Source organism: Manacus candei, unplaced genomic scaffold (assembly GCF_025592945.1).
Source record: "Manacus candei isolate 608988 ecotype Guabito, Panama unplaced genomic scaffold, ASM2559294v1 h1tg000014l, whole genome shotgun sequence".
NCBI lineage: Eukaryota > Metazoa > Chordata > Aves > Passeriformes > Pipridae > Manacus > Manacus candei.
In genome coordinates this window covers 41,017,142-41,044,414 of record NW_026138062.1, presented here as the reverse complement: position 1 = coordinate 41,044,414, position 27,273 = coordinate 41,017,142, and the positions used below count along the sequence as shown (strand labels likewise).

General features: G+C 38.5%; 2 protein-coding genes across 3 annotated transcripts in view; one reads left to right on the top strand and one right to left on the bottom strand.

Annotated features, from left to right (window-relative positions):
• The window catches only part of ARHGAP42 (Rho GTPase activating protein 42), a 148,940-nt gene extending 141,041 nt beyond the window's left edge, over window positions 1-7,899 (top strand). For both annotated transcript variants that reach the window (XM_051780180.1, XM_051780179.1), the window contains 2 exons: window positions 4,764-4,843; window positions 5,057-7,899. In XM_051780180.1, coding sequence (XP_051636140.1) covers window positions 4,764-4,843; window positions 5,057-5,145 — 169 coding nt within the window. In that variant the 3' untranslated portion in view covers window positions 5,146-7,899. The remainder of the gene's footprint in view (window positions 1-4,763; window positions 4,844-5,056) is intronic.
• Window positions 7,900-22,972: 15,073 nt separating this feature from the next.
• Window positions 22,973-27,273, bottom strand: part of PGR (progesterone receptor) — a 37,482-nt gene continuing 33,181 nt past the window's right edge. The window contains exon 8 of the mRNA XM_051780182.1: window positions 22,973-25,276. Within this exon, the coding sequence (XP_051636142.1) occupies window positions 25,121-25,276 (156 nt within the window). The 3' untranslated portion in view covers window positions 22,973-25,120. The remainder of the gene's footprint in view (window positions 25,277-27,273) is intronic.

The following is a 27,273-nucleotide window of genomic DNA, read 5'->3' as shown; positions in this document are numbered from 1 at the left end:
ATAAATGAAGGGACCGGAATGCTCTTAAGCCAGTGCCTTAAGCCAAAAGCAATGACTGCTTCACCAGTCCTGCATCATTTCACCTCCAGCACTGTTCCTTCTCTTACTTTATATTACTTCCTTCTTGCAAGCTCTCCCCTGTTGTTCCCTCAGAGCGTGTGCCACCTGTATCTGTATATAAAAAGCATGTAAGAAGCAAAAATCTGACAAAGGAAAAATGCAGCATTTGATAATGGAAATGGAGAGCGGCTAACAAAGCCAAAAATACTGAAAGGCTGAATAGCTCCTCTACTTAAGCCTTCCCAAGAGGATAAAAGAACCACAGTAACAAGGAGAATGGAAAATGAGGTCAGCAGGCAAGATGAGGAAGAAATCAGAAGTAGCTCAGCTGTTCTTACAGTCCTGCATAAGTCTGAGTATGATTTTGCAATTCAGAGCCAGCTTTTGTTACCTGCTTGTTATGAAGGCTGATTTAAAACCTTGGGCTAGTCTTTTTTTAGTTGTTTTTTTTTTTTTTTTCTATGAAGTATGTAGAAATTGTGGTAATTACATCTTGATCCACCCAGTAGAAAGGTCTCCTTTGTTCATAACTACTATCCAACGAGTATATGCAGGGCAGAGCGTAAGACAATGTATTTTTAAGCTACCTGGTTTGATACCAGAAATATTCAAGTCAAGGTAGTGTTGGATTCCATGCAGGGGTAATTTACCCTGCTAAAATAACTAGAAATTTTGAGACAGTGCTTACCTGTGCATTATAGAATGTAAGTAGCTTCATCGCTGCTTGAAGCATCTTTTGCCTGTTGTGGTCATTTGTACAGTAGGCAGATCAAAAGTACCTATATGGCTTTGCAGTCTCACATTGTTTTCTGTATTCCAGCAGGTAATTTTGCACTTGATGCATTACCACCACAGTGGCTGAGTCCTACTTAATTCCTTCTTCCAAGCAGTTTTTGCAACCCTTTTCTGGCTTTGTATAATGCAATAGCTCTATTATGAGTGTGTGTGTCCTGTTTTCTCTCCTTCTATTGCATGAGTATATGCCCTACACTACAGATTTTTTTTTAGTCAGAGAGACAATAAGAGACCACAGTACAAGTGTTGGGATTGGACAGGGAAACAAAAAATGTTATGCAATGTCCAGCCTATGCTCTCTCTTTCCAATTCTAGAGGTAATTTGACTTCTCAGTCTTCCTATTCCTTCCCTTCTGACTTCAAGTTTATTATACATCAGTCTCCCTCACTGTTGTATTAAGATACTGTGTACACTGGGACCAATCTCCATTGCTAATCTAGTATGCACTTGAAAGAGGTGAATTAGTTTCCTTACTATTTTCAAAAATATTGCAGTTATATAACAGTCTTAGTCAGGCCTGAGGTCTCTTTATTGCAGCTTCTGTATAGAAATGCATCAGCACATAATCCCTGACTCTACATTTTCTTAACTTGGATTTAGAGGTCTCCTGAAGTAAGAAACTGCATTATAAGAAGAAGAATTTTCATTAGAAAAATGAGAAGGAGGAGTAGGTGACAGTGAATAGCTCTACCAGGATGGGACTTCAGTAGGACTAGACTGACATTATGAAGCCCTCTAGACCCATGCTCCCCTCCCAAACATATGATTAAATATCCTTTTCCAATCATTCTTCTGTTTTTATTTTCATGCTATATTTAAGCATCTGGAAGGCCTTGCCCAGGCCAGACCAGTGCTTTCTGCTCAAACTTGGTTGTAAGCGTACCATCTCCAGGTCTCTATAAACCTTTCTTCTTCCTGTAGGATAATATTAACTGATGACTCATCTGAGAGAGATTCCTATGTGTTCCCTCATTCATTCCTCTTCTGGCGTTGTCTTGCTAGACTAAAAACTCATTAGGACAGGAGCATAGTTTTAAAGATTGTTTAAATATTTTGAAATAGTTCTTAATACTATTATTATTATTAGGGCCTCAGGTATTGTTGACTGCATGTAATCAAGCAAAAGAATTTATAATTTAATGAGTACTGATCCTTTGACTGCTAGTATGTTTATCATTATGGGCTCAAAACAAATGTCACAGAAAGTAAGGAACGGAAAATGTGTTTTTCTTATCTGGAGTCTATCTGATAAAGTCATGGAAAGAAGGAACTTCTAGGAAATGTGAATAACATTTTCTGAAATTGTTTTTTTTTTCTCTGCCCTAAGCAACGTGAATCACACTCTTCTCAGATTATTAATATCATCTTAAGAGAACTGTAATAGATGATGGTGATGTTATCACATGCTTTTTAACAAACAGCCTTGTTTGTGGGGAGGACAACATTAACACTATAAGTAAGAATGTCTGTTTTCGTAATTACAAACAAAATGCCCAAGAACCTGCAAGCCCTTTTCATGGTCAGTGCTTCTAGCTGCATAGGGTTGAAGTGAGTAATAACTAGTATGAGAACCTAAATAATCTAAAATCAAGTGTGAAGGCAATAACTAGTGGCTTGAAAATTGCTCCAGAATTATGAGTAAATATTCTTAAATCCCTCTCTCATTATACCATCACAGATGGCTGTAGATAATATTGGGCTGTAATTATTCAGCATCAGGAGCAAGGTAATGGGAAGAATCCTGTAATTCATTAGCTTTTGGCAACTGAGTTCTTTTGTTTCTGTATCTGTCTAAATGTCAAATGCTGAAAAGCTTTCTCTTTTCAGAACAGATGATTTTAGAGGACTATAAAGACAGAGTCCATGTTTTCTTATCTTGTTTTTACTTGGAAGTTAAACATACTTGGATCAGGTAAAATTGGAAGTTGAAAACAGAATAGTTTAGTAGACATTGGAGAATATAGAAGAAAATTGCATTAATTTTCTTAACAACTTCTAAGGGCAATAAAAACAATGTCATATTTCAAGATTAATTTAAATAATTCTACCTCACATTTAAGTATTGCCTGAAACGTCTTTTGTCACAGTATTACTCAGGTGTCCCATTCTTTACATGGGCACCTGGCTTGATAGTCAAGTTATTCAGGTTTGAAATCACCCCCTGTGCTTTAGTAAATTTACTACCTATTACCTTACATTCATTGCAACTGTAATTATTGTTAACGGTTACTCTACTGTTTTATATGTGTAAAATTCATGATTATGCCACACAGATGTATTGGGTTTGCATGACAAGAGGTCATGCCAGGGTCAACCCACCACAAACAGGCAGTAGCTGTTTCAACATACTGTTACAGATTTGAGTCAGGATAATTAGAACATCTGTAGTGTTCTTTGTTGACTTTGAGGAAAAAGGAGATTAAATAATTCAGGTCTAGTTTATGTGTGACCTTCAGTAAAAGTCATCTAATTTCCCTCTGTATATTTTAGTCTATATTATGTAGATTATTATGTATAAATATGTATAATTATGGAGAGTAATGACTCTTCACACCCATCTTGTTGACTGTAGATGGCAAGTTATTCATAACAGGCACCAAAGAAGGTGTCTTGAAAAAGTGCTACTTAGAGCAGTCTGCACCAGCCAGGGAGCAAGCTAACATTTAAGAAAAGGGACAAACAAGGATCCAGTGCTCATTTTGTTCTAGTTAGCTCTGGGGATGTAATCAGAATGATAGTAATAAAAATTAGAAATGTTTCCAGCATGCTGAAAATAAGCTGCCCTTGGATATCATGGGCCCAACTCAAAATGCTTGATCTCCTCTGAAAATCTTGTCCTGAGAGTGTAATCCTTGACGAGTCATTTGCTTGCTTAAGACAAAGGCAAAATATACCATTTAGTCCAGTCATAAATCTGTTTCAGAGAATCAATAGAAAAACTTTTTCTTCAAAGGGAGAAATCACTTCTGGAAAGCTCACACATTCAAACTTCGGATGTTCATCCACTGTTATACACTTTTAAAGATTCAGATGAATAATGCTAATGCTTATGATGTGGCACTGTTAATTAATCTAACTTACAACTCTGTTATCTCACTATTTTGGTAGAAATACATGATAGATTACATGTCAATTGCATATACACACTCTTCAAAAGTATGCAGAAAATATTAAACTTCACCACAGGTCACATATTAATTAGGTCAACTTGCCATCACATCTTAGAAAAGTGAAATAATCAACAAGTTCATCTTCACTTGATATAATGTGGGTTTAAAGAAATTCAGAAAAACTGGTGGCTCATATAAAATTGTTCTGAGTGTATAAGTTAAAGGTACTAGGTAAAGTGCAGGAATCTAGAGAGAACTCCTAATTTCCATCTTCATCTTCAAACCCTCATTTTGTACTTTGCAGAATTATAATGCTAGAAACCAAGAGGTGACTTTTTCTGTCCTTCTTCTTTGGAACAGAATCATCACTCCTTTTTGTCTCACATTTACCTTCTATGTAATATTTTACTCTGTAGACCAATCAGCAATAGTTTCTCACAAGCTATGTTTTTAGACCTTTAATGACTTGATGATCACTTTTTGTCTCCAGGTAGTGCATGACTTGCTTCAAAGAGTATGCTCAGTTCATTTGAATGACAACTTCATTTTAAAAGTTCCAAATTATATTCCTGTTTAAATCTAAGTAGGATATCAGTCCCTTTTCTGCAATAACATGCTTGTTAACTCCAGTAAGCTTGAAGTTATTGTATAATTCTGCTCTTCTGAACTACTGTGTAACTGGTCATTATCATTTGTGCAGTTGCTTATTTCTAGATTTCCCAGGTTTTAATTTAATTTCTTTGTACATTTTTCGTTGTTATCTGATTTATTGCAAGCCTGTATTTTTTTCCTTTCAGGCAAGCAAAAGCCATGTATTCCTGTAAGGCTGAGCATAGTCACGAGCTGTCTTTCCCACAGGGGGCAATATTTTCCAATGGTAAGATATCTTTTACATTGACTTATATATTTAAAAAAAAAACTATAAAAAACCTGAACTGTATCCACAAAATGAGAGCATAATTCCATTTTCAGGTCTCAGGTTTTGCCCTGAATTTTCAATTGCTCTTGAATAAATACTATATAAATAAATATATGAAGCATGTATATGATTTTTTAACAGTGCTAATTAGTTATGTGTTTTCTTTTGTAGTGTATCCATCAGTGGAACCAGGATGGTTAAAGGCAACTTACGAAGGCAAAACAGGACTAGTTCCTGAGAATTATGTTGTCTTCCTCTAGTAATTTTTAGTGGACAGCAATATCTTCATGGTATCCATGGTAACAAATAATAAGCACTGTGATTTTTATCTGACACAGATATGGGATCAGCCCCTTAGCTGAGCGGTAGATTTCCTTCAGATGCTGCAGCTGCAGGTTACACAGCTCCCTGTCAATGGAACAGAATGTAACGAAACAGTTAACAGTTTCTGTACTGAAGACGGTACTCTGCTTAAATAACTTCCATTGTTTGCAAAAGGTTGTTCTGTTCTTCTTTTATGGGTAAGGAACACTAGAGCAATAAAATAAAAAAAAGTTGCTGTTTAGCTGCAGACTTTCAGGTCCAAGGATGTTGCTTACAGAAGTGTGAAATTTAGAGGCAATGCTCTCTATGACATCTCACGCAATCTCTGTTTTTTAATATGGAAAATCATGGATTTTTTCATAATGTAAGTACTGCTTCTATTGTGATCGGAATTCTCCATTAGAAAACTTGATTCTAAAATTAGTCCTAATCATTTCAAATAAGAAATGAGTTTTCTGTAAATTAGAAGTTTGAACTTCTGTTAGTCATTGAGATTACAATATGGTAGAGGATTTATGCAGCTGATAATGTCAGTTTATACACTGCCTGAGCAGTAAGTGCTCATTCAAAATGTGATGTGTTTAATGAATGTTTCATTCAAATACTTCTTAAATTTATTTCTTTCTTTCTGTATCAGTATAAATAATATTAACAACTTTTATTTCAATGTTACCCATCATCTGGAAGGTATTCTCAGTGTATCCCAAAACAACATCTGTAGAAAACAAGGAGATGCTGAATCTGGACTGACTGGAAGTCTTGGGAAGTGAGCAGTGAAAAACAGCAGTATGTTTTGAAACCTGAGATAAATTGTAACTGATTCTTTTTCCAACTTTTTTCATTGCAGATAAGACAAGTGGCCTGTGAACTAGCCAATTTTATAAGCTATGAATGCTGAAAGCTCTATGTAGCAATAAAATTTAGTATTATTTAGTATTATTTCTCCTGACTTCTACTAAAATATTTGACAAATAATTCTCCTTCCACAGAATAAAAAATCCTTACTTTTTAAATGTGGTGTAAAGACCAATTGTTTGATTCTGGTAGAACTGAAGAGAAAAAAAAAAACTAAGTCAAAGAAATCCCAGAAACATTAAGCAGCTTTCTCAGTCTGAGCATCTTTCTTGTATGCCTTGAGGGAAAACATGCATTGCTTGCTTGGCTGCTTACCATGCCTGATTGAAAACGAGGATATTTAACCTTTATATTAGTATTTCTTCAAAATTAGTGCTTCCAGGAGAATTTACTGTTTCATAAAACCATCTAGGCTTAGTTTCATAGACCTGTCCAGGCTTAGTTCTTTCTTCAGGAGCAGAAATCATCATACAAATCTTCTGCTGATTTCTAAGTTGTACACTACTTCCAGAAAATTCAAGGAAGAACTTCTGTTAGGACTAAAAACATCCACAATTTTTTAACTGCTTCTTTTTTCCTTCCATAGCCTTTTTCTTGTTTAAATTGGAAAATCAAATTTATTGCCAACATAAAGAAGCACATCAGAACATTCTTTACTTATATGTATAAGTATATATATATACTTATATATATTGTAGTGCATGATTTCTTCAGAGCAATTGTTAGAATTCAGGCCAGTGGCAGAAGCCTGCAGGATCCTTTTCCTCATTAATTCAAGTATCAAGTGTTGATCAGGGAAGGAGAGAGGCCCCTTCCAAAAATGGTCTAGCTTTTTAGAGCGGGAGTCTGGGCAAGGCTGACTGCAGGCAGTTGAGGACAGACCCCTTGAATTAGTGACTGAGTGACTTCAGTCACCCTGAACAGTTTCATTAGTCCCAAACCATGTTTCACTTCACTTTAAGTCCAGACCGTGCCCAGTGCATTGTGATGAAGGGTTGCTCTGGATGTCACTGACAGTGAAGGTCTTTTCGAACCTTATTGAGTGTTTTTTGTTTTAAGGCAAGCCAAGTTTTCTTAGTGTAAGCTATGCTTGAAACTGCCATTGCCCTGAGAAGATGAACATGGTTTTGGTTGTGCTTCTGCTGTATTTCACAATTGAAAAACTGCAGGCTGTCAAAAAACTTACCTCTGGTGACCTTCTTAGAAGTGCTGCTGCAGGCAAAAAGGAGCAGAAAGAGAAGCAGAGCTTTGAGCAGAAGCTGGAGATCCAGCACATCTCACACAGGCAGAGAAATGCAGTGGTCTGGGGAAAAAATCCCAACTTTTGTCTATTGCAGGGAGTCACTGGCAAACCTCTATTAAACATCCTTTGATGACCCCTCATACCTCTCAGAGGCAATTTAATTGTTGTGAAATCTTGTAGAATGGTGAAATAGAAAATGTTCGCTCCTACTTGCTTTGTTCTAGCCTTATTTAAAAGTAAGCAGAAATAAACCCCTAAGCTTAGGTAATTTCACATCCCCTGTATATGTCTCACAACTTTCCAATATTATGTTTTGAAACCAGCTGATCTGGGTGCAAGCTATAGGACTCAAAGATGTCAAGTTCATAAAACATTTTGTAAAAATGCAAAGCTGTTACGGATTCAGCAAGAAGAACCTGCAAGTACTGAGGCAAAGGTTGTAGAAAGACTTGGAGGAATCCCTGTGTGGGAGAAGTGTTTCATCTGTTCTGATGCATTCATCTCACATTAGACACAAATTTGGATTGCAGAAGACAATTTCATAAGAAACTGGATTCCATTCATATGCTGCTTACAAAACAAATCTGTATTTTCCTCCCTAAGACTCTGCAGCTTTTTCAGGCCCTTCTTCTGAACAAACCATAATTTTTAAGTAGTTTATCTTAAAAATAACATTTCCACCTGAAAAAGGTCATGCCCATTCTTACTTACTCACTCTCCAGGAGTAGGGGTTTTCATTTTTTGAAATCTTCTGTGTTTTTTCTTTTACTCTGCTTTGCAACATGTAGTAGCACTTTCTGTATAATCTCACTGCTGGTTTGTGGATGCCCTAGCTCTTCCCTGACTTTCAAAAGGGAGTTTATCTCTGCAAGAAGCTGTACAGTGAACCAGAAAGTTAAGTAAGTAGGGTGCAAAGACTGAAATGGGGGTGAGGGCAGCACCAAAGCTTCTCTAATGATGACACTCTTGGGCCTGACCAAAAATCCTTTCTGATAATAGCAAAGAATCAGAAATCCATATAGCATTTAAATGAAGATATAATATCTTGATAGTGCCTTACCAGAAAATTAGGCAATCTGAACTAAATTAGTTCATAGTATTGATTTAATGTTTTTTATGAAAGTTAGATTTACTGTACAAGGAAAGGTTTCAATTTTTTTTTAATAATTATTCTTATATTTCCTAAAAGGATGCAGCAGGTTTTTTTCCAAAATTGACTGTAGAACTCAAGGTAATGACACATTGTGATTGCTGTTTGTCTTGTGGATATAATGTCTGTACCCACAACATACAACAACAAATAATTAGCCGTTTTTTCTTTGTCGAACCTTTTGATACATGTTGCAGCACAACATGAATCAAATTAATAGTGTGAAGGACTGATGTATTGTATGATAAATATGTAAAGTATATTAATATTTTATAGTCACACTTTTTATTAATTATTATAAAGATTAATTTTTTTTGTAATTCCTTGTATTAAATTGTTCAGTATTAAAATGTCCTTGCCATATTTTGGCATTTAGATTTATATGTAACAAAACTCTTAAATTAAACCATAGCTATCACTTATTTCCCTAACTAATCTATAATGTTCATTGTACAATTATTTCCAGGAAAAAAAGATGCACAGATTTGCTGACCAGTGCTATTCTGTGATAGTAATAGTAACTTATTTTCCTTTTATATATTTTCTGGTGCTAACCTCTATTCTTTGGCTGTAATTGGATTGAATTGTAATATGCCTTTAGGAAAGACATGATAGTAGAGGAAAAGTTGCAAAATTCTGCAATTCAGAACAATTATTACAACCAAAAAAAAGTACTGTATGGCAGTAATTGGATTTTTTTTGTTAACTTTTCTCCCCTGACCTATTTTCTATTTAATAAGATTGCATCAGAATAAATAATGAAACTAAAAAGCACATTGTTCTTTATACTCCTTTTCTTAAAGCAGAAGTTTGTGCAATTTTGGATTGAGCAGCCAGAAGAGAAATCCCAGTAGGGGAGCACATCATCCAGACTGGGGTGGATCTTCTCTACTGATGGAAACTCTCAAAGCTCTAGTGAAGTCAAAGACAGACCTTTGACAATTTATAGTGAGGGTTTGTTGGCAAGAAGCCCCCAGAATGAAGATGGAATATTCTGTTAATGGGATAATCTATGATACATTGTCCTTTCCTTCAGCAGAATGCCCTGTATGAATCACTTAGTAACCAGAGATCGAGTTGTAGGCAATGTTAGTCTCTCTCTTCCTGGTCACAGAGCCCTGACAGCTGCTGCTGCAGCAGCCCTTCTAGTTCCTGCTCGTGCTAAAGTCAGACTGTCAATCAGGCTGTACCTATAACCATTGGGAGGTCTCTTTTTTTTGGTTAAGATTTTGCATGGGCTTTGGGAGTTTGCTTTATTTTGTTTTAATAAGGTGCTCAGTATCGAAACTAATTTAGTCACTGAGGATCATATCGGTTTTTTAATTGTCCTGTGTGTGGCAGTATTTAATAAGACATTGGATTATCCTTGTTTTATTAAGTATATGGTTCTTCAATCATTGGATGCTTCAGCTGAAAGCTATTTTGTATCTGAGCTTTCTGCAATTTTTTTACTGTGAATTGTCATCAAAGTTCTGGCACTAAAGATAGCACCATTATCTCTGCAAGAGTTTCTGTTGGAGCAAAGGGCAAAGCAGCTGAGCAGGGCACGTAGATAGCTTCAATTTTCGATCATATTTATGACAACTTTGGAGGTATTAGAGTTTATAGGGGTTACCTTAGATGCTATATGGTATTTTAATAGGAAAGTATATACAATCAATAACTATATATTTAATAAAGCCCTACTAAATTATCTTATTGAACTCTCTGTTTATTTTGTAGTGTGGTTTCAATAATTATCTGCACTCTGTATATATCTACATGTAAATAACTAGCATGACATGCATAAACTGACTTGCAGACATAATTCTATGTTGTACTTTACATCTATTTCAAAAATTTGAAAAAATGTTTTTCGGAATAAAAATGCTTTCTACACAAACTGATTTCTTTATTGTTTTTAAATTTGGGCTCTGATTCAGCCTTTTCTTTTTTCCAAGTAATAACACTTTGGCTCTACTTCTACCCATACCTGCATTTTAGAGTAACATTTCACCCCTGAGGATGCTTTACAAAGAGGATGTCCTTCCTAATGTTGAGCAATGGGTATATGAATACTAGAGAATAGTATGTCATCCACTGTCCTGGTCATGTGGAAGTTTCCAAAGATGTGGCTTTTGAGGAAAAGAAGATGACAGCTTTGGATGTTAGGTATCAAGAAGCACAGCCCTGTGTGGCAAAACATCAGTGATGAGGTCATTGCTTCTGAAAATCACCAGGTGGGCAGGCTCACAAGGAGGATTTGATGGCTTCATTCCAACAGCACTGCCAGGTGTGGGGAGCACAGTGGCCTCTGAAAGTTCCCTTGCATGCCTTCCCCAGCATTTCTCCAAGACCTTTTGCCTCAGGAATGTGCAGCTTTCCCAGCCCTCAGGAGGAAGTTACAGCTGTGCCCAAGGCAAAGGGAGCTGTGAGGTGGCCTGCCTTGTCTTTTCTCTGAAGGGACTGGACAGAAACCTAGGAGACTTTTTATCCCTGAAACAATCAGGCTTTGTAATGATCTTGACTTAAAAAAACTGTTTCTTAAACCGGAAAGATCAAACCAGCCAGCTGATAAAACTCTTTCTCTTTTCACTGTGTGCTTGGGTTTGAATAGTGCAGAGAACTGCTGCAGGAGACCCAAGGCCGATAGGTCCTGCTCCCTGCAGCCATGGCTGCTGGCTGCCAGCTGCCTGCCCCAGGCACTCACAGGCTGCTGCTGGCTCCTGCCTGCCAGCCCCTGGGCTGGCCAGAGCCTCCCTGGCTGCCTTCCTCTGGGAGGAGGCTGAGGACCTGCTGCTTCTGCACAGGCATCGTGCCCACAGCCCTGCTGAGGGGGACATTGGACACATCTGAAAACAACACATCAATACTGTGGCCATAAATAAAAATGAGGTAGTTGGAGAAGCAAAGCAACACAGACCAGATGGAGAAACAGTCTTTCCCTTTTGTTGCTTTCTAAAAACTGCTTGTAGGTGAAGCTTCTATTTCACAGCTCTCCCTGCTTGAGGATTTGAGAGATGAGGAGCCTGCTTTCAGGAATCAAAAAGTCACCTGCAGCCTGTAGTCACCAAACATGACCTGCACCTTACTGACATCCTGGTGTCCTGGGCAGGATGGGTCTGGGAAGAAGGCAAGGTTCCCCTTGGGACTGAGGGATGTGGTTGGACTGACAAATCCTCTTATTATTCCTGCTGGAAAAGCCTGAAAAGGAGAGGGGCTGCAACAAGGGGTTAGAGATGAGCTGAAACTTAGTGCCCTTACTTAAAGCGTACAGAACCGCACCTGAGGTGTGGTGTGTAACAATTACAATATAAGCTGTCACCCAGAGGAAACATCTGTGATGGGCCCTGTCACCACTCATGCCCTGCAACACTCCCCAGCACCACTGGGTCTTTCAGAAAGTGGGTAAGTGCAGGGGCAGTTGCGTGTGGGTACACGCAACGTAACCTGCCCTGCCCTGCTGCTCTCTTGTGCCTGGCAGGATGGGCCTGTGCCTGTGCCTGTGCCTGTATCAGCCACACTGCGACACCTCCATCTGGGGACAGCACTTGTGGCTGGATCCCCTCCTGTTCCTGCTGAGGACCATGAGAGCAGCCATGGTAGGAGCTGCCACGGATGCCCAGCTCTGCACAGCAAATAGGCACAAGAGGAAATGGAGAATATCTGCATTTTTATACTTCACCAAAAACGATAGTTCATCACTGATTTTATGTTAAAAATAAAAGGGTTGGGGTTTCTGTTAGTTTTCTACCCTTTCCCCTGGAGATACAGGCTCTTTGGCTTTAGATCCTCTGATCTGCAGAAGTGAACATACACTAGTTTGGGGTCTAGACTAAGCTCTAAAATAGATCTCATCACTCGTTTTCCTAGTGTTCCATTTTAGTTGGTATCAGGGAATAACTAACTGGGAAACAAATGTTCTGGCTTGATAGATTTTGACATTTCAGTGAGCATTTAAATATAAAAATACTTACATTGCTCTTAAACAAACACAACATTGCCATGTTAACACCAAATTGAAAACTCTCAGGGGATGAAACATCTGTTTCTTACCAGAAAGAGTGAAGACACATTTCGTTACTTGGTTGTATTAAGGCACCATACATGGCATGATTCTCACGTGTTTGGAAAAGTGGATCTTTATGGCTTTATTATTGATAAGGCTGCAATGTGAACTCTTGAGAAAGTGATGTATGGAATAGCTTTGGTATAGAATGTGTGCTGACATGAACCAGGCCGTCCACAGCCTCCTGCCTAAAGAGGAGAAACTTCAGTGATGCAAGGAAATGGCACAGGTGTAAACTGAGCAGGTGACAAAGTCAGTTCATATTCCAATTCAGAACATTTTCTTGTTAGTTGGGCATGATCCATTCCTTCAAAACCAGCCTATATTTCTAACACAAACATTGTGCTTATTAAACATGTTTAATAAGGTATTTGCACTTTCATCTTTTAAACTTTTATTTCACATTTGTAAAGGTTTTCCCGTGTCATTTGGATTAATTACTGATAGGGAAACAAAGTACTGAAAGATATTCTTGGCTTCTTGTGCAACGGTTGGCTGCTTTTCTATTGTATTTATGGCAACAAGCTCAAAAGCTGAACTAACCTAGGGCAAGTGCCTTTGCCAAAGATCATGGTGTGCTTTTTTAATGTAAACATGCAGGGATTCATGGGAACATTGAGTGACCTCCACAGCCGGTACAGAAAGGAGTCTTAATTCACTTGAAAGTACTTGGATAATTGGAATACATCTTTCTGCCAGTATAATTGAGCAACTGATTAGTTAGAATAAGCACAGGTGTATTTCATTTAAAATTACTGTTAATGCCTCTCCGGTGCCCTTACAAGGGATTAGAGTCCCGTCGGAATGAAAAAGATCAGTGATTTAGTTTTGTTGATGGTCATTGCTTTTCTATTCTTACAAAAAAACACATTCAAAGGGAGACATGCAGCACATCTGGATTGGGGGTATTTTCAAAATAAGGTTGGAAATGCCATGCTTTGGCTATGGCAGTCATGAGATCCATCCCCACCAGCAGGTGCAGGGGGCTGAGAGGAGTGGGGAGTCAGCCTTTAGTGGGCTTGGGACAGGATGGGGTTATGGAGGGCGTGCAACATGTCACACCACAGCAGAGCAGGAGCCACAGGCTTCAACCACGCTCATTTGGGGGGCTCTATAGTCCAGATGTGACCATATGCTCACGTCATCACTGGGGAAACATCAGCGTAGTTTGTAAGCAGGTGAGACAGCTGTGTGCTGGGAAGCCCCATGAGAAACCTTTCAGATGACAATTCCCAAACCCAGGCGGAAGAAAAGATAAGAAACCTGAGCTTGACCAATCTATAGAGTGTTCCTCCAAATAAATTAATTGGCGTACAGGATAAAACTGGTTCCTGGAATAAAACACATGCTGTTTGCAAGGGCCTCACAAGAAGATAACAAAGATTAGGGTTTCAGTGTACCTGAGCCAGGAAGCTGAGAACAGAGACTGTGGAAGCAGTGACAACTGCAAGGCCTAAATTACCACAAAACAAGTAGGATGCCTATCAGCAGGGAAAATCTCCAATCCTGGTGGCACCCTCCAGGGACATGTAAAGGAAGCAGGTATATAGCAGAAGATCTCAGAGACATTTAGGTGCAAACAAATTGCACTGGGCAGCAGTGATGCAAATATATCCTTACATAAAACCCTGGCTTAAATGATCACTTAAAGTTTGTTATTTCGTGCTGTTGCTGTTGGTTGAGCAATGTTTATGTTTGTCCTGTAAAGTGCTGTTTCTTTTCTGTAATTATGACAAATTGCCTGCCTTGGATGGGAAAAATAGTTATTCTGCACAATGTCCTGCTCTCCAAACCTTCCTTGAGAAACCTGCAGTGAATGCCATAGGAGTGTTTCAGTCAGCACCCACTTGTTATTTGTAACACTACTTAATTTCCAGATGGGTCCTTCTCTCTGCCCTCCCCATCCTTCTGAAGTTCAGATGATGCAAAACAAACCAGCACAATTAATTTTACCTTCAGAGCGACACAGAACCAAGTTGTATGAAGAGGTTCAGGTTTTGCCACTGACAAAGCTTTTCCTTAATAATTTTTTCTCCTCTTCGTTTAAATGATTCCTTGAAATATTTCCTGACTAAATGAACTGGGAAGCCAAATGTCCAGATGTCTGTAAACGTATCAGCATGAGAAACTCAGGTGAATATTGTGGCTTTTTAGCTAACACAATTAGCTTTTCTGGATAGTTTTTATCCAGAGGGAAAATCAAGAAAGAGTGTTTATCACGGTGTTATTTGTGTGTATCTCTCACAAACATCTCCTCTCCCGAAGGCAGCAGGAACAAACACATCTCTTCACTTTTCGGTTTCCAAGACACTTGTTTGGGCCGGCCTTCCCTGCAGGAACATTTGAGTAAAACAGTGGTAACACCAAACCCAATGCAGCACAGGGGGTGATTTAGGACAGTGGACCTTCTCATAGCATCACCTCACCCTTGGCTCAGTTTGATGCCTTCTCCAGCACTGCAGCATCCTTATTGGTAACACATACGAAAGGAAATGATGGTTTCATCTGAATTCCTGCACAGCAGGATCTCTGACACCACTTCTTTCTCTCACTTAGATAATCACAAAACAGCAGCACTGTCTTTGCTGTGAGCAGACAATGATTATTGCATGAACTCATTAATATGTTTAAGTGGAAGCTCACCTGTGCTGTGCAGAGATGAGTCAGGCTCGACAGCAGCTGTGTCATTATGGAATCTGAGATGTCACAATAAAAACACCTGTCTCATTTAGGCGGGCTTTTATTCACTAAAGGTCAAAGCAAAAACTTCTACTTCAAAGGGTTTAACACTGTATGTCAAATAATGAGTAACCTTATTTCGTTCCTTATACCCTTCCATTACCATGTCTGTTAAAAAAAAAACCAAACAAACTCTTTTTGAGCAAAAGAGATATGCATTGAGACTGAATTGGGACAGAGTATATACAAATGAAGTCATTCCACTCAATCCAGGGGGACATCATTGTGTAAATAAATAATTCAGGACTAAATAAATCTATCAATGCAGGTGTGCTAAACTGAATGCATATTTAAGTAGGACCACAGTCCTACTGTGGTCAAAGTTTAAACTTTGACACCTTGTAGTTCAATTGTCTCAAAATATCTCAAAGACTTTCGTATTATTTTCTTCTGTGTGACAGCTCCTAATAGAACTTCCACTTGAAAGTAACTTATGTATTTTTGTACTGACTAAATGTCTTCCCCTAGTGTTTTATATTTCACAGAATGTTTAAAACTAAATTAATTTAGAAAAAAAATCACCTGTGTGGTAAATCCCAGCCTTGTCAAACTGTTTGTGATGTACACATGGAGTACTGATAAAATCCAAGAGACCAATTCGCAAGAACAGAGATACAGAAATGAAAATGAAACATCACTTTCAAGATGTTCCGCATTATATGGAAATAATGTCCACAAGTATTGACATTGTTGGCATGACTAGTGCTTTTCTGAGGGCACACTAACATTCTAGCACGTCCTTAGAAAGGGGCTACATCCAAACCAGCAGACCAGACCTGAGTTGCCAGTGCTTCCTCAGAATAAGAAGGGAGAGGGGTGGTCATTCCAGCTGATGGAGGACACATTACATTTCTCAGCTATTCTGCCCCTCACCAGGGTGCAAGTACCACTCCTTGCCTATTGCACGCCACATTAGAGGGCAGTGTGGTGGGAAGTGGGACATGTTAAGGATGGGGAAAGGATCACCTGAGCTTTGCAGTTCCTCAAAAGCCAGAGGTGATGTGCCCTGGTGGTGCAGCCAAGGAAAGGTTGCACCAGGCCAAGTCAATGACCAGCAACAAGGAAAGTGCTTTCTGCCCCATAACTGAAGATGGCAGGGTGGATGGATGGATGATATCCTGAAGAGCACTGCGTCTTGCACCCTGGGAGGCAGATCTGGCAGTGACCAATTTTGGTAGGGGATAGCTTCAGTTCTTGGTGTAGACATGGTCATGAGCTCAGGCACTGCCTCTGTAAAGTCTAGGGACAATTTACTCTGAAAACATGGCTATTAAATACATATAAATAAATTATTACTTAATGTGTTGGTTGCTGTGCTAGCTGTGTCTCTACTCAGGTATATTTTCTCTGATCTGGACCAGCAGCATCATGCCACCACCTCTGCTCTCACAGTGCCACAGCCTCTGCTCCCATGTCAGCACCTGTTGCTAGTGCTGCTGTTCCTGCACCTACTGCCCCTCATGGCATGGCAGACATTTTAATAAAACTTTTCCTTTGTGCATATTTATACCAGAAGATCAGGAATGCATTGTAACTTCTCTTCGTGTTTCTATATGCTGGCAGTTTTGACAGTTGCACATTTCATTAAAGTCACTACCTTCCATGTAAGTATAAATAAATAAATAAAATGGTATCATCTCCTGTTCTTTGAGTCTTGTAGAAGGTTTGAATTGAAAACAAAATGGAAAATAATTCTGCCCCCTTCCTCAGTCATATGGGTTTAAATCAATAAATAATGATCAATGTGTGTTGTCTCTAACCTGGAGCTGCCCAAGAAACCCCACTGAAATCAGCCTCCTGGCAGCTGCTCTGTAGGACAGCAAGCACAAAGTGGCTCCATCAGCCTGGTACTGGTGACTGCAGATCCATGTCCATTTACGGCACAGAGCCCTTCTGTAGCTTTACTTCCTAGTCAATCTAGTGGATTTTCTTGCATCTACTGGTAACTGAAGAGTTAAACACTTCTCATACTACGACAAAGTAAGCATATCCCCAGTTTATTGGACATGACACAACCTAGCTAGGCAACACTTTTACAAAAATACTTGAAAGCTATTATTTCAGGTGTACAAATATATAGATGAAAGCTTCTCTTCACAAGAGGAAAATACACAAATCTTATACAAGCCCCTTTTTTTTTCGAAAAATAAAAACAATGGCAGCAAATTGTAAATTATATCCATCACAATCCTGAATGTTAAATACAGAGAAATATGAGCATCAGTCCAAACATATCTCAAACTTAAGGATTATTTGGCTTTCTACATATTTTTTCCATTTAGGATTACAAAGTCTCTGCAAAGTGTTAATGCATTACACATCCCAGTAACCCATTGGGAAAGAAAGTGTGTTGAACGCATAGGAAGGAGGGGAGAATAAATGTTTTACAAATATGGGAACTGGGATTTAGAGGTTGTGTGAAATTCAGAAACTTTAACATGTCATGCATACTAGAGTGCCCAACCTCAGGTTGTGCTTTTCTCTATCATGTACTTTTTCTTAACATTAATAGCTGTCTTCAGGGAAGGCTTTAAGGATACTTTAAATGAAAATCTTCATGAAGTAATTTTTTCAGAATTTCAGATGTTTGGATTTTTCTTTTTTTTTAAATGTTGTGTTTTAATCATTTGTGCAACCTTTTGGTTGTGGACAGCCAAACAGACACATGAAGCTGTATTTTGAAGCTTGAGAAAGGGGAGCAGTTTCTGTCTCCCAGTAAAATCTAAGCTGGCTGTAGCCATCACTATGAACCACATCTAATAGCAATTGGGTGCGTGATTCTATGAAATTATTGTTAAGAAGTGAACTGGCCAACTCACAGCATGACTATATTGTAAGCTCTGCTTTGGATTACAAAACTTCTGAATTTTTAAGCAAAAAGCCTTGTCATTGTCAGGTGACCAACGCTTGATGTGCAGTGATGACAGTCCCAAAAGACAATATTCTCATCCATTGTGTGTTAATGGCCCACAGTCAGGCTGGGAGTCTGTCCTGATGGTATTATGTCACATTTTTTTCTATTTAACATTGTATAATTTTTGTCAAGTGTCTTGTACTTTGTCTATAATAGAATATGCTTATGTGGACCAGCAAAATCCACATTTTACATATCAGTGACCTATTAATTGCACTACAGGCATCTTTGTCCCTATTTCAGACACAACAACTCCAAATATTTCTAACAAAAGGAAGATTCCTACATGTAACAGTCTGCCACCTGCTAGCCCACTGTTTCAATTCCTTCCCTGAAGACCAAAGCTGTGACCCTTACTGACTCTGAGGTGCACGTGAAAACTCATTCCACTCAAACTGCTTTTGTATTGTGATGATGCATAAAGTGAATTATGATGCTACATTTAAAAATGCATTCATACAAAGGACATATACTGTCAGAAAAAATAGTGCATGAAACACTGTTATTCATAGAGTTGGTTTTACCTTTCCTATAAATTGGCAATAATTGTAGTTAAATGCCTTTTGAATAGATGCATCCATTTGGAGGAACTTATAAAATACACAGATTTATGGTTTTCAAATATTATGTAACTCCTTGGAGCTTCCTTTCTTTTGGAAATGAATTGGAGATCCTTCTAATTTTAGTATAAAATGAGTCTTATTCAGGCACTATATAATGTAACTGTATATTCCTTTGAAAAAAAATTTACTTTTAAAACTGCATAGTGATTGCAGGTCGCTGGGTGTTTCTTTTTCAAGTACTCTAAGGCCACTTACACACCTTTCTGGATGTGTACTGTCATGCATATGTTGGTTTGGTGCTTTCCTTATTCATGATCCATATTGCTCAATGTGCTTCCATATTCATGCTCAAAACAGTCTTGCCGGAATAAATCAGTTTCTTTGAGCAGTGCCATGATGAGAACATTATTCTCAACTGGAGACATCACAGGTTAGAGTCTCAGGCTGGACATAAACCAACAATACAGGGTATGAAGTGTAAAAGCATTGCTCTATTAGTATCTAGAAAAATAGGCACATGTGAAAATTGTACATCCGAGATGGAATGAGCAACTTATGGTGATATTCATATAAATCTCACCTGTAAAACACAAAAGCATCTCTACTAGTCTGCCCAGCTATTTCTGATTTGATGTCAAAGACGCTTTTTGTGCTCACTAGCTGTTTTTCATCCAATCTAGCCTCCTATTTGAAAGTACGCAGCTGTGAAGCTCACTGATGCAGTATTCTGAATTCCTGACAATGATGTATTTCTTTTTTCCTCAACACAGCAAAAAGAGATTTTAGTAATGAACTGGCTGGGTGGGTATTTAAATTGAGTGTGGGAAAATGCAATAGAGTGAGACTATTTAAATGACACTGTGAGAACTTCCTCACTGATATGCCTGAATGCTTAATTGGTGGAACTATTGTACCTGCAGAGGTGAAAAGGTAACTTAATTTTCATGGTCAGAAAAAAAATGATCTACGGCTAAAAGACTCATGATGGTATTTTTATAATGAGCCCACCCCACACTGGCAAGAAACAGAAATGTTGCCAGTTTTAAAGGATATTCTAGAATTAAATGTAAGCTCACCACTTTTTTATATACTTTATTTTCTTTAAATACCTGATACCACTGTGAGCTCAACTCAGAAAAAAAATTCCTAAATGTGAGCAAAAAAATACATCAAGGGTGCAGCACTGCTCATGTACTTAAAGTTATGCAGCTGCTGAATTAGTTCCAACAGCACTGAAAGACTGTTTTCTGAGGATTATTTATTTTTTCTTTAAGGCAAACAGGCAGCTAAATTTTAACTTAGTTATTAATATCTATGCTATCTATGCAGTCACCTTTTACTTCATGTTTCTGTCCAAGCATCTGAGAAGCTGCAGTACCATTCTGCATGCAAATAATGTCAACCCAATAAATTAATAGCATTCATTGAAAAAAAACCCCATAAATTTTACAGCAAAAAAATACCTAAAATATTCCTTTTTCCCTTTTCATTTTCCAAGGGGAAAAAGAGAGCTGAACTAAAAACAAACCTTCTGTTCAAGCCAGGTCACCATGACACAAAGCAGTACAAGCCAATAAATCCAGCAATGCTGACAATCCAGCCTGGCAGTATGCACACAGGCTTATGAGCCATGGAAAGATGGGAGGGCTTTGTATATTAGCTCTGTGGCTGTAAGCTGATTTCTTGGAAGGAAAGAAAGGTCAGCGTGCCACAAACAGCATGTAAGGGAAAATATGTGATCTTGGAGCTGCAGTGCTGCATGGGTAGAATGCAGCCCCATCCCCTCCTGCTCTGCAGCTAAAGTAACCTTAAGTTTGTGCAGGTAGGAGAGTATGGGAAGGAAAGATCGCTGCAGGATCCCTACTTTTCATTCTACTGATAGATTATTGATAACTGAGATAAATATTTGGATGAAGACAAGAACACAGGAAAGCAGTTTATCTTCCCAAAAATTATAATTGAAATAGACACATAATTGCCCTTGAAAAGAAAGAAAAGACACCAGCTAAGGTACTAATAAGGCATTGACTGGTCAGAAAATACAAATTTAAGTCCCATTTTCTCTACTGTAGATAGAGCACAAGAATCATAACTGTAGTGCAGCTGAAGAAACAGCTGCAGTTCAAAAATGCCTAAGCTTGTGTTTATTATGCATACATGTAACCAGGCCATCCCAAAACCCCATGAAATTGACTGAAAGTTTCTCAGATGACATTTCCCCCTGTCATGGACTAGCTATTAAGGAACCCACATCCCCCCTTCCCTAAAGGCTGGTCAAAACTGTATGTTCAGCTGAGATTGCTGAAAACATGAGCCAAGCACAACTGCGAAGCAGCTTCTAGACAAAGAGGGCAGCTTGCTGGGGCTGGAGGTCTCCTCTTCTCTGCACTGCATTGTCACAGCTCTCCAAAAATAGGTGGGCTGCCATGGCAAGGCCCTTCAATCTCCTAAACTGTACTTAAAAACTATAAATGTGATGCCTCTACAGAGCAGAATCACAACAGCAGAGCTCAAAGAAAACTGATGACTTGGTTGTTTTGCTTCACTGAAGTATCAGCAGAAGGCAATGCTGAAGGGCTTGGGTCAAAAGTACCTCAACTGTACAGACCTGAAGAAGTTTAGTATCAGGTACTGCTTACATATTTAGTGTATGGAGAACTTTTAGTGATAGCTTGGGCAAAAGCCTGTAGAAGATGGCTGGCAAGCATTCTAATTAGAACTACAGGTTTCATACCTTTAAAATATAATTAGGCTCATCATAAATGTCAGAAAACAAAAAATTCCATCTGCTGAAACCTCTTATTTCAATTGTGTAAAATGCAGCATAAGAAGATCCAGCAGTTTTGCCTTGTTCAATATATTGAGAAGCACTACAAGATGTTTTATTTACGCCTATTAATAAAGCTCAGGTCAAAAAATGCTTTGATCTTTAAACAAATATTAATGCAGAGAAACACAGACAACTATTAAGCCTCATACTTGGTAAAACAATGAGATAATTGCTCTCTGAACTTTGTTGCAGTGTTGAAAAGTCACAGTACACAAGATTTCTATAGGGAAGAAAGCAATCTGATGTTTCAATCTGTGTTCGTAGAATCATAGAATCAGAATCATTAAGGTTGGAAAAGACCTCCAAGTTCATTGAGTTCAAGCTTTGACTGCTCTCCACCTTGTCAACTAAACCACAGCACCAAGTGCCATGTCCAGTCATTTCTTGGAACACTTCCAGGTACGGTGACTCCACCACTTCCCCGGGCAGCCCATTCCAATGTTTAACCACACTTTTAGTGAAGAAATTCTCTCTTATGTCCAACTTGAATCTCCCCTGGTGCAGCCTGATGACATTTCCTCTCATCCTGTCACTAGTTGCCTGGGAGAAGAGGCTGACCCCCATCTTCCTATAATTTACTTCCAGGTATTGTAGAAAGCAATGAAGTCTCCTGTCAGGCTCCTTTTACTCCAGTCTAAACAGCCCCAGCTCCCTCAGGTGCTCCTTATAAGACTTGTGCTCCAGCCCCTTCACTGGCTCCATTGCCCTTCCCTGGACACACTCCAGCACCTCAATGTCTTTCTTGAAGTGAGGGACCCAAAACTGAACACAGGATTTGAGGTGTGTCCTCACCACTGCCGAGTACAGGGGGACAATCACTGCCCTGGTCCTGCTGGCCACACTATTGCTGGTACAGGCCAGGATGCCATTGGTCTTCTTTCCACCTGGGCACACTGCTAGTTCATGTTCATGTTCATGTCAACTAGCAGCCCCAAGTCCTTTTCCACTGCTCATGGTGTCTGTGTAACCCAGAGCAAATCACAATATCAAAATGGAGACTAAAGGCAATTTTATAAACTGGGGTCAAATCTGGAAGTTCTCAAATTAAAAGGTTTTTTTTGAACTTCAGATAATCGCATAATGAACACAGGACTTTCAAATTAATACAGCAGCCACAATTAGCCAAACTCATTCTATCTTGTATAGTGCATTTAGCATGACTATGAAATTTTTTCCTTTGAGAAATATAATTTTAAAATGTTTTTAATCTTTGTTATCTATTCCCAAAAGATATATTTTCTTCCTTTTTCACTATGCCTTTGAGACAAATATAGTGTATTTCAGACTAGTCTGCCATATTTATGGGACATGGTGACATGTCATTCACTTAGGGATTAAGTAAAAGGCAGGCGTAGGCTGATTCATGCATTCCTAAGGGAAACATACTGCCTGTTCTACCTTCTGATTTCAGAATTAGGGTGTTGAAGAGTAATTTTTAGTGTGGGAAGTTTCTGTTAACAGTTTAATCTAAACAGTAACGTAGACAGTCTGTTTATTCAATGGTAAATCATGTAGCAATGCTTGAAATCCAAAAGAATGCATGGAAATGTTGTTACACAAAATTGGAATGGTTGAAATGGATTTTTTTACAGAGATCCACAATTACTTAATGCAAACACAAATTAAAATAAATAAAACAAAACTTCAGTATTTAGAAACAAAGAATTTTGTGGTATTTATTAAAACATAATTGCTTTAAGGATCACAGTTAAAAGTCAGACTGTACTGAATATGAAAGAAATTGCTTGTCTGGGCAGTCAGAAATGATAAACCTAGTCAAATAACACAAAAGTCTGCCTATACCACTAATTGAGGGACACATCTTTACATCAACTCTAGTGGGTTTTGTACTACTATGTGGGGAATATATAAAATGTTTTATCTCCAGTTGTAAGGTAGCTTCTTCTTCATTGGCTTTTGGAAATTATGACCAGTTAGGATACCTTTAGATATACCTTTAGTTGTCAATGTCAACATTTTTTTCAAGAATCAAGAGGTAAATTTTATGAACAAGTTACATCATATACTTCTAATTAGGGGCACCCTGGTTTAACCAGGGATACTGAATTTATGTCCCATGGGCCTTTGTTCATGTGACAAGGGTATGTCTGTACAGATCAAGCTACACACCACCACCAATTCATGCTCACACAATTGATGCATCCAACATGTAATGGGTAAGCAAAAGCGTACAACCAGCAAGTATCCAAAACTCACCATTTCCTACATTTAAGTATCATTTCCAGTGACTGGCATAATTTTTCATATTTTAATAGACTCATAAATTCTTCTTAAGCTTTTTCTGTTTCTCTGTTGTTCGAATATGGCTACAATTTACAATTTACGTGCCTTAAATGCATGAGTTGCTTCATATCCATATCAAGGGAACAAACACCACCACATTGTAATTTTTCAGTAAAATATTCATTTCCATGGTAAAACATCATTCTTCTTGAATGTATAAAGCTAATTTAGTTCAACTCCTCTTTTACAGTTACCCCAATTATAATGGCATGCATTTAAAATATAAAATATTTTAGCTCCACTAAATAGTACTGAAATGAGTCTGGTTGTATCAAAATATTTGCAGTCATCTTTTCCATTTCTTTTTGCATTTAGTCTCATTCTAATTTGATGCTAATGGCCTTCTGAGTATTCAGCACTGGAGTTCAAAACATTAAGATTATTAAGAGCTGTAGTCAGTGAAAACATCTCGATTTAAAGCTTCTGAAATACAGAATGTTATAGCTGATGAATTTATGATTACAGCTAAGTGATTTAGCTTTAATAAGTGCTGGACTTCTGAGGAAAATAACACAAACCAAAGCTTAGTGGGTTTGCATACACATTACTTCTGGTGTAATATACACTGAAATTTTCCTAAGATTTCTGATTTTTGAAGGAGAGCTGCACTGAACGCTGTAGAAAACAGTATGCTGGACTCAGAATTTCAATGCATCATGAGCATAGACAAGAATATGAATATATAGTGTTATAGTGTATGCCTAGAGCTTCAGTTACTCATGAAGGTACTGCAGTAATGTGTGCTTAATCCTGGATGGCTGACTTTGAAAGGCTGTTTCTGTGAGGCTAATTAGTTAATAAAAAGTTAAATATCCATGAGAAAATGTGGGCAATATTTATTTTAATTCCTAAAAAATATTGTGTTATGCACACACCCACGGGTACCCAAGCACACAATGTACTAAAGTAAAAAGTTTGCACCATGTCATATCAGAAATTCAAGAGCGTGCAACATATAAGAAAAATGTATAACTGTTGTTAGAAATCCGGAAAGTCTACTCACTGTCATCCATATGCATATCTAAAAAGCAGCCTAGCCAAGTTTACCAAACATTTCTTACAACTGTTGTGATTTTTGTAGTTAAGGAATCAGAAACTCACAATATATACAACAAGCTTAAATGGCTTGTGTATGTTACAAGTATACAGCAGGAGGCAAGGTAAGTATGACAAATATACTGACGTCCTGATGTTTGCAAAATCTTGACCAAAATAAACAAACAAAAAATGACCCAGAAATCACCTCTATGATAAGAGAAGACATTTCACTTCTTGTGAAAAAGAAGAGGTTTCACCATCCCGGCTAGAATCTTGGGTAGCTGGGCAGCAATCACCTCTGACATCATCTCGGGGAATTCAACACTCAGTGCACGGGACTGGAGAAATGTGTTCAAACAGAAGAGATGGAGCTGTTTCACTAGCTGGATTTAATAAAATACAAACATGATCAATCAGGCTAAGAGTAATGCAGCCAGATAAACATGCTGTCAACAACTTAGTTCATACATTCATTAGATGACATCATTATAAAGACCTTACTCTGTCATTTCTTGAATCAATAATGAGGGTATTTGTCACTCCCTATTGATGGCAAAAATCATAAATATAGCTAAATGTCATGTCATATAAAAATTGCCTCACTAATATTACAAAGTAGTATCATTCTGACTCATGAAATTTGCAATGAACAGTGGCAATTACTTAACAAGTATTCAATCTTCCATCACCCTCAAGATGACTCAATGCTTTGTTTACTACATGCCATTCAAACACTGCTCTGAGAGACAGCATTTACTACTTACCTGTGAGCTTTTCCATGGTTCTGATTACGATCATATCTGAGTATGCCGCACACATTAAACTCCATAGGCCCTTGTCTCTTAAAGAAACTGCTCAATACAAGTGACTATTTCATCTCTTCTATCCTCTCTGAGAGGCTCCAATTTTTCTTTCAGACCAGTGACCTTTATGTTGTCAAATAACATACTATTTCTACTACCCTAAGCTTTAACATCATGCAGTCTCCTCAGTGTGATGATCTATCTTTTCCTTCTATCTCCCATCACTTTTTCAGCCTGAGTTGAAACAGGGGTTGAACAAAGTTACTCTATGGACCACACATCACTTTGCTATTTTGCAGCAAGCCTCCCTCCCTCTCTCCCTCCCTCCCTGGCTCTTTTACTTTATATATTTGAAAATAAGAGATTGAATTAAAACAAAGCGTAAATTTGCTGAGTGCTGAAGAATACAAAGATGCAAAGATTCCATCCACCCTGTACTCCCTGAGAGTTCCTCATAATCAACTCTGAACTCAAAAGTGCTTAGGGGTTGGTATCAGGACCAGTGCTGTTTAACATGGACAGTGGAATTGAGTGCATCCCCAGCAAGTCTGCCAATGATAACAAGCTGTGGTGGGTCTGTGTGAACCTCATGAAGTTCAACAAGGCCAAGTGTGAGGTCTTGCACCTGGGCTGTGGCAACTCCAAGCACAAATACAAGCTGAGTGGAAAAAGAATTGAGAGTAGCCCTGGGGAGAAGGACTTGGGGGTGCTGGCTGATTAGAAGCTCCGTATGACTCGCAGATGTGCTACTGCAGCCCAGAAAGCTGACCATGTCCTGGGCTACATCAAAAGCAGTGTGGCCAGTAGGTCAAGGGAAGTGATTCTGCCTTCCTACTCTGTTCTCACGAGACTCCATCTTTGGGGTGGGGTCCAGGTCTGGGGCCCCCAAGACAAGAACAATGTGGACCTGTTGAAACAAGTACAGAGGATGGCCACAAAGGTGATCAGAAGGCTAGAGCACCTCTCCCATGAAGATGGGCTGAGAGAGTTGGGGTTGTTCAGCCTGGAGAAGAGAAGGCTCCAGGGAGACCTTATTGTGGCCTTTCAGTACCTGAAGGGGCTACAAGAAATCTGGGAGGGAACTTTTTGCAAAGGCACGTAGTGATAGGATGAGGGGGAACAGCTTCAATCTAAAAGAGGTCAGGTTTAGATTAGATATTAGGAAGAAATTCTTTAATGGAATGGTGGTGAGGCTGGAACAGGTTGCCCAGAGAAGTTATGGATGCCTCATCCCTGGAAGTGTTCAAGACCAGGTTGGATAGGGCTCTGTGTACCTGGTCCACTTCCCCCCTCATATAGCGAAGGTTGGAATTAGATGATCTTTAAGGTCCCCCTTCAAACCAAATCCATTCTATCATTCTATGGATATTCACATGGATAAAGGTTTATATGAAATGTCACTCCTCAATTTTAATGAATTTAAAAACAATAGGATACATGTTGGATTCTCAGAGATGTGAAAAGAATTCAGCTGCATCTTTTAAGACACCTATGAATCTCTGATATCACTACTAGAATTCTTAAAGATTACTCAGTTCTCAGACATAGACAGATCCTGAAAAATGGCACAGAATATA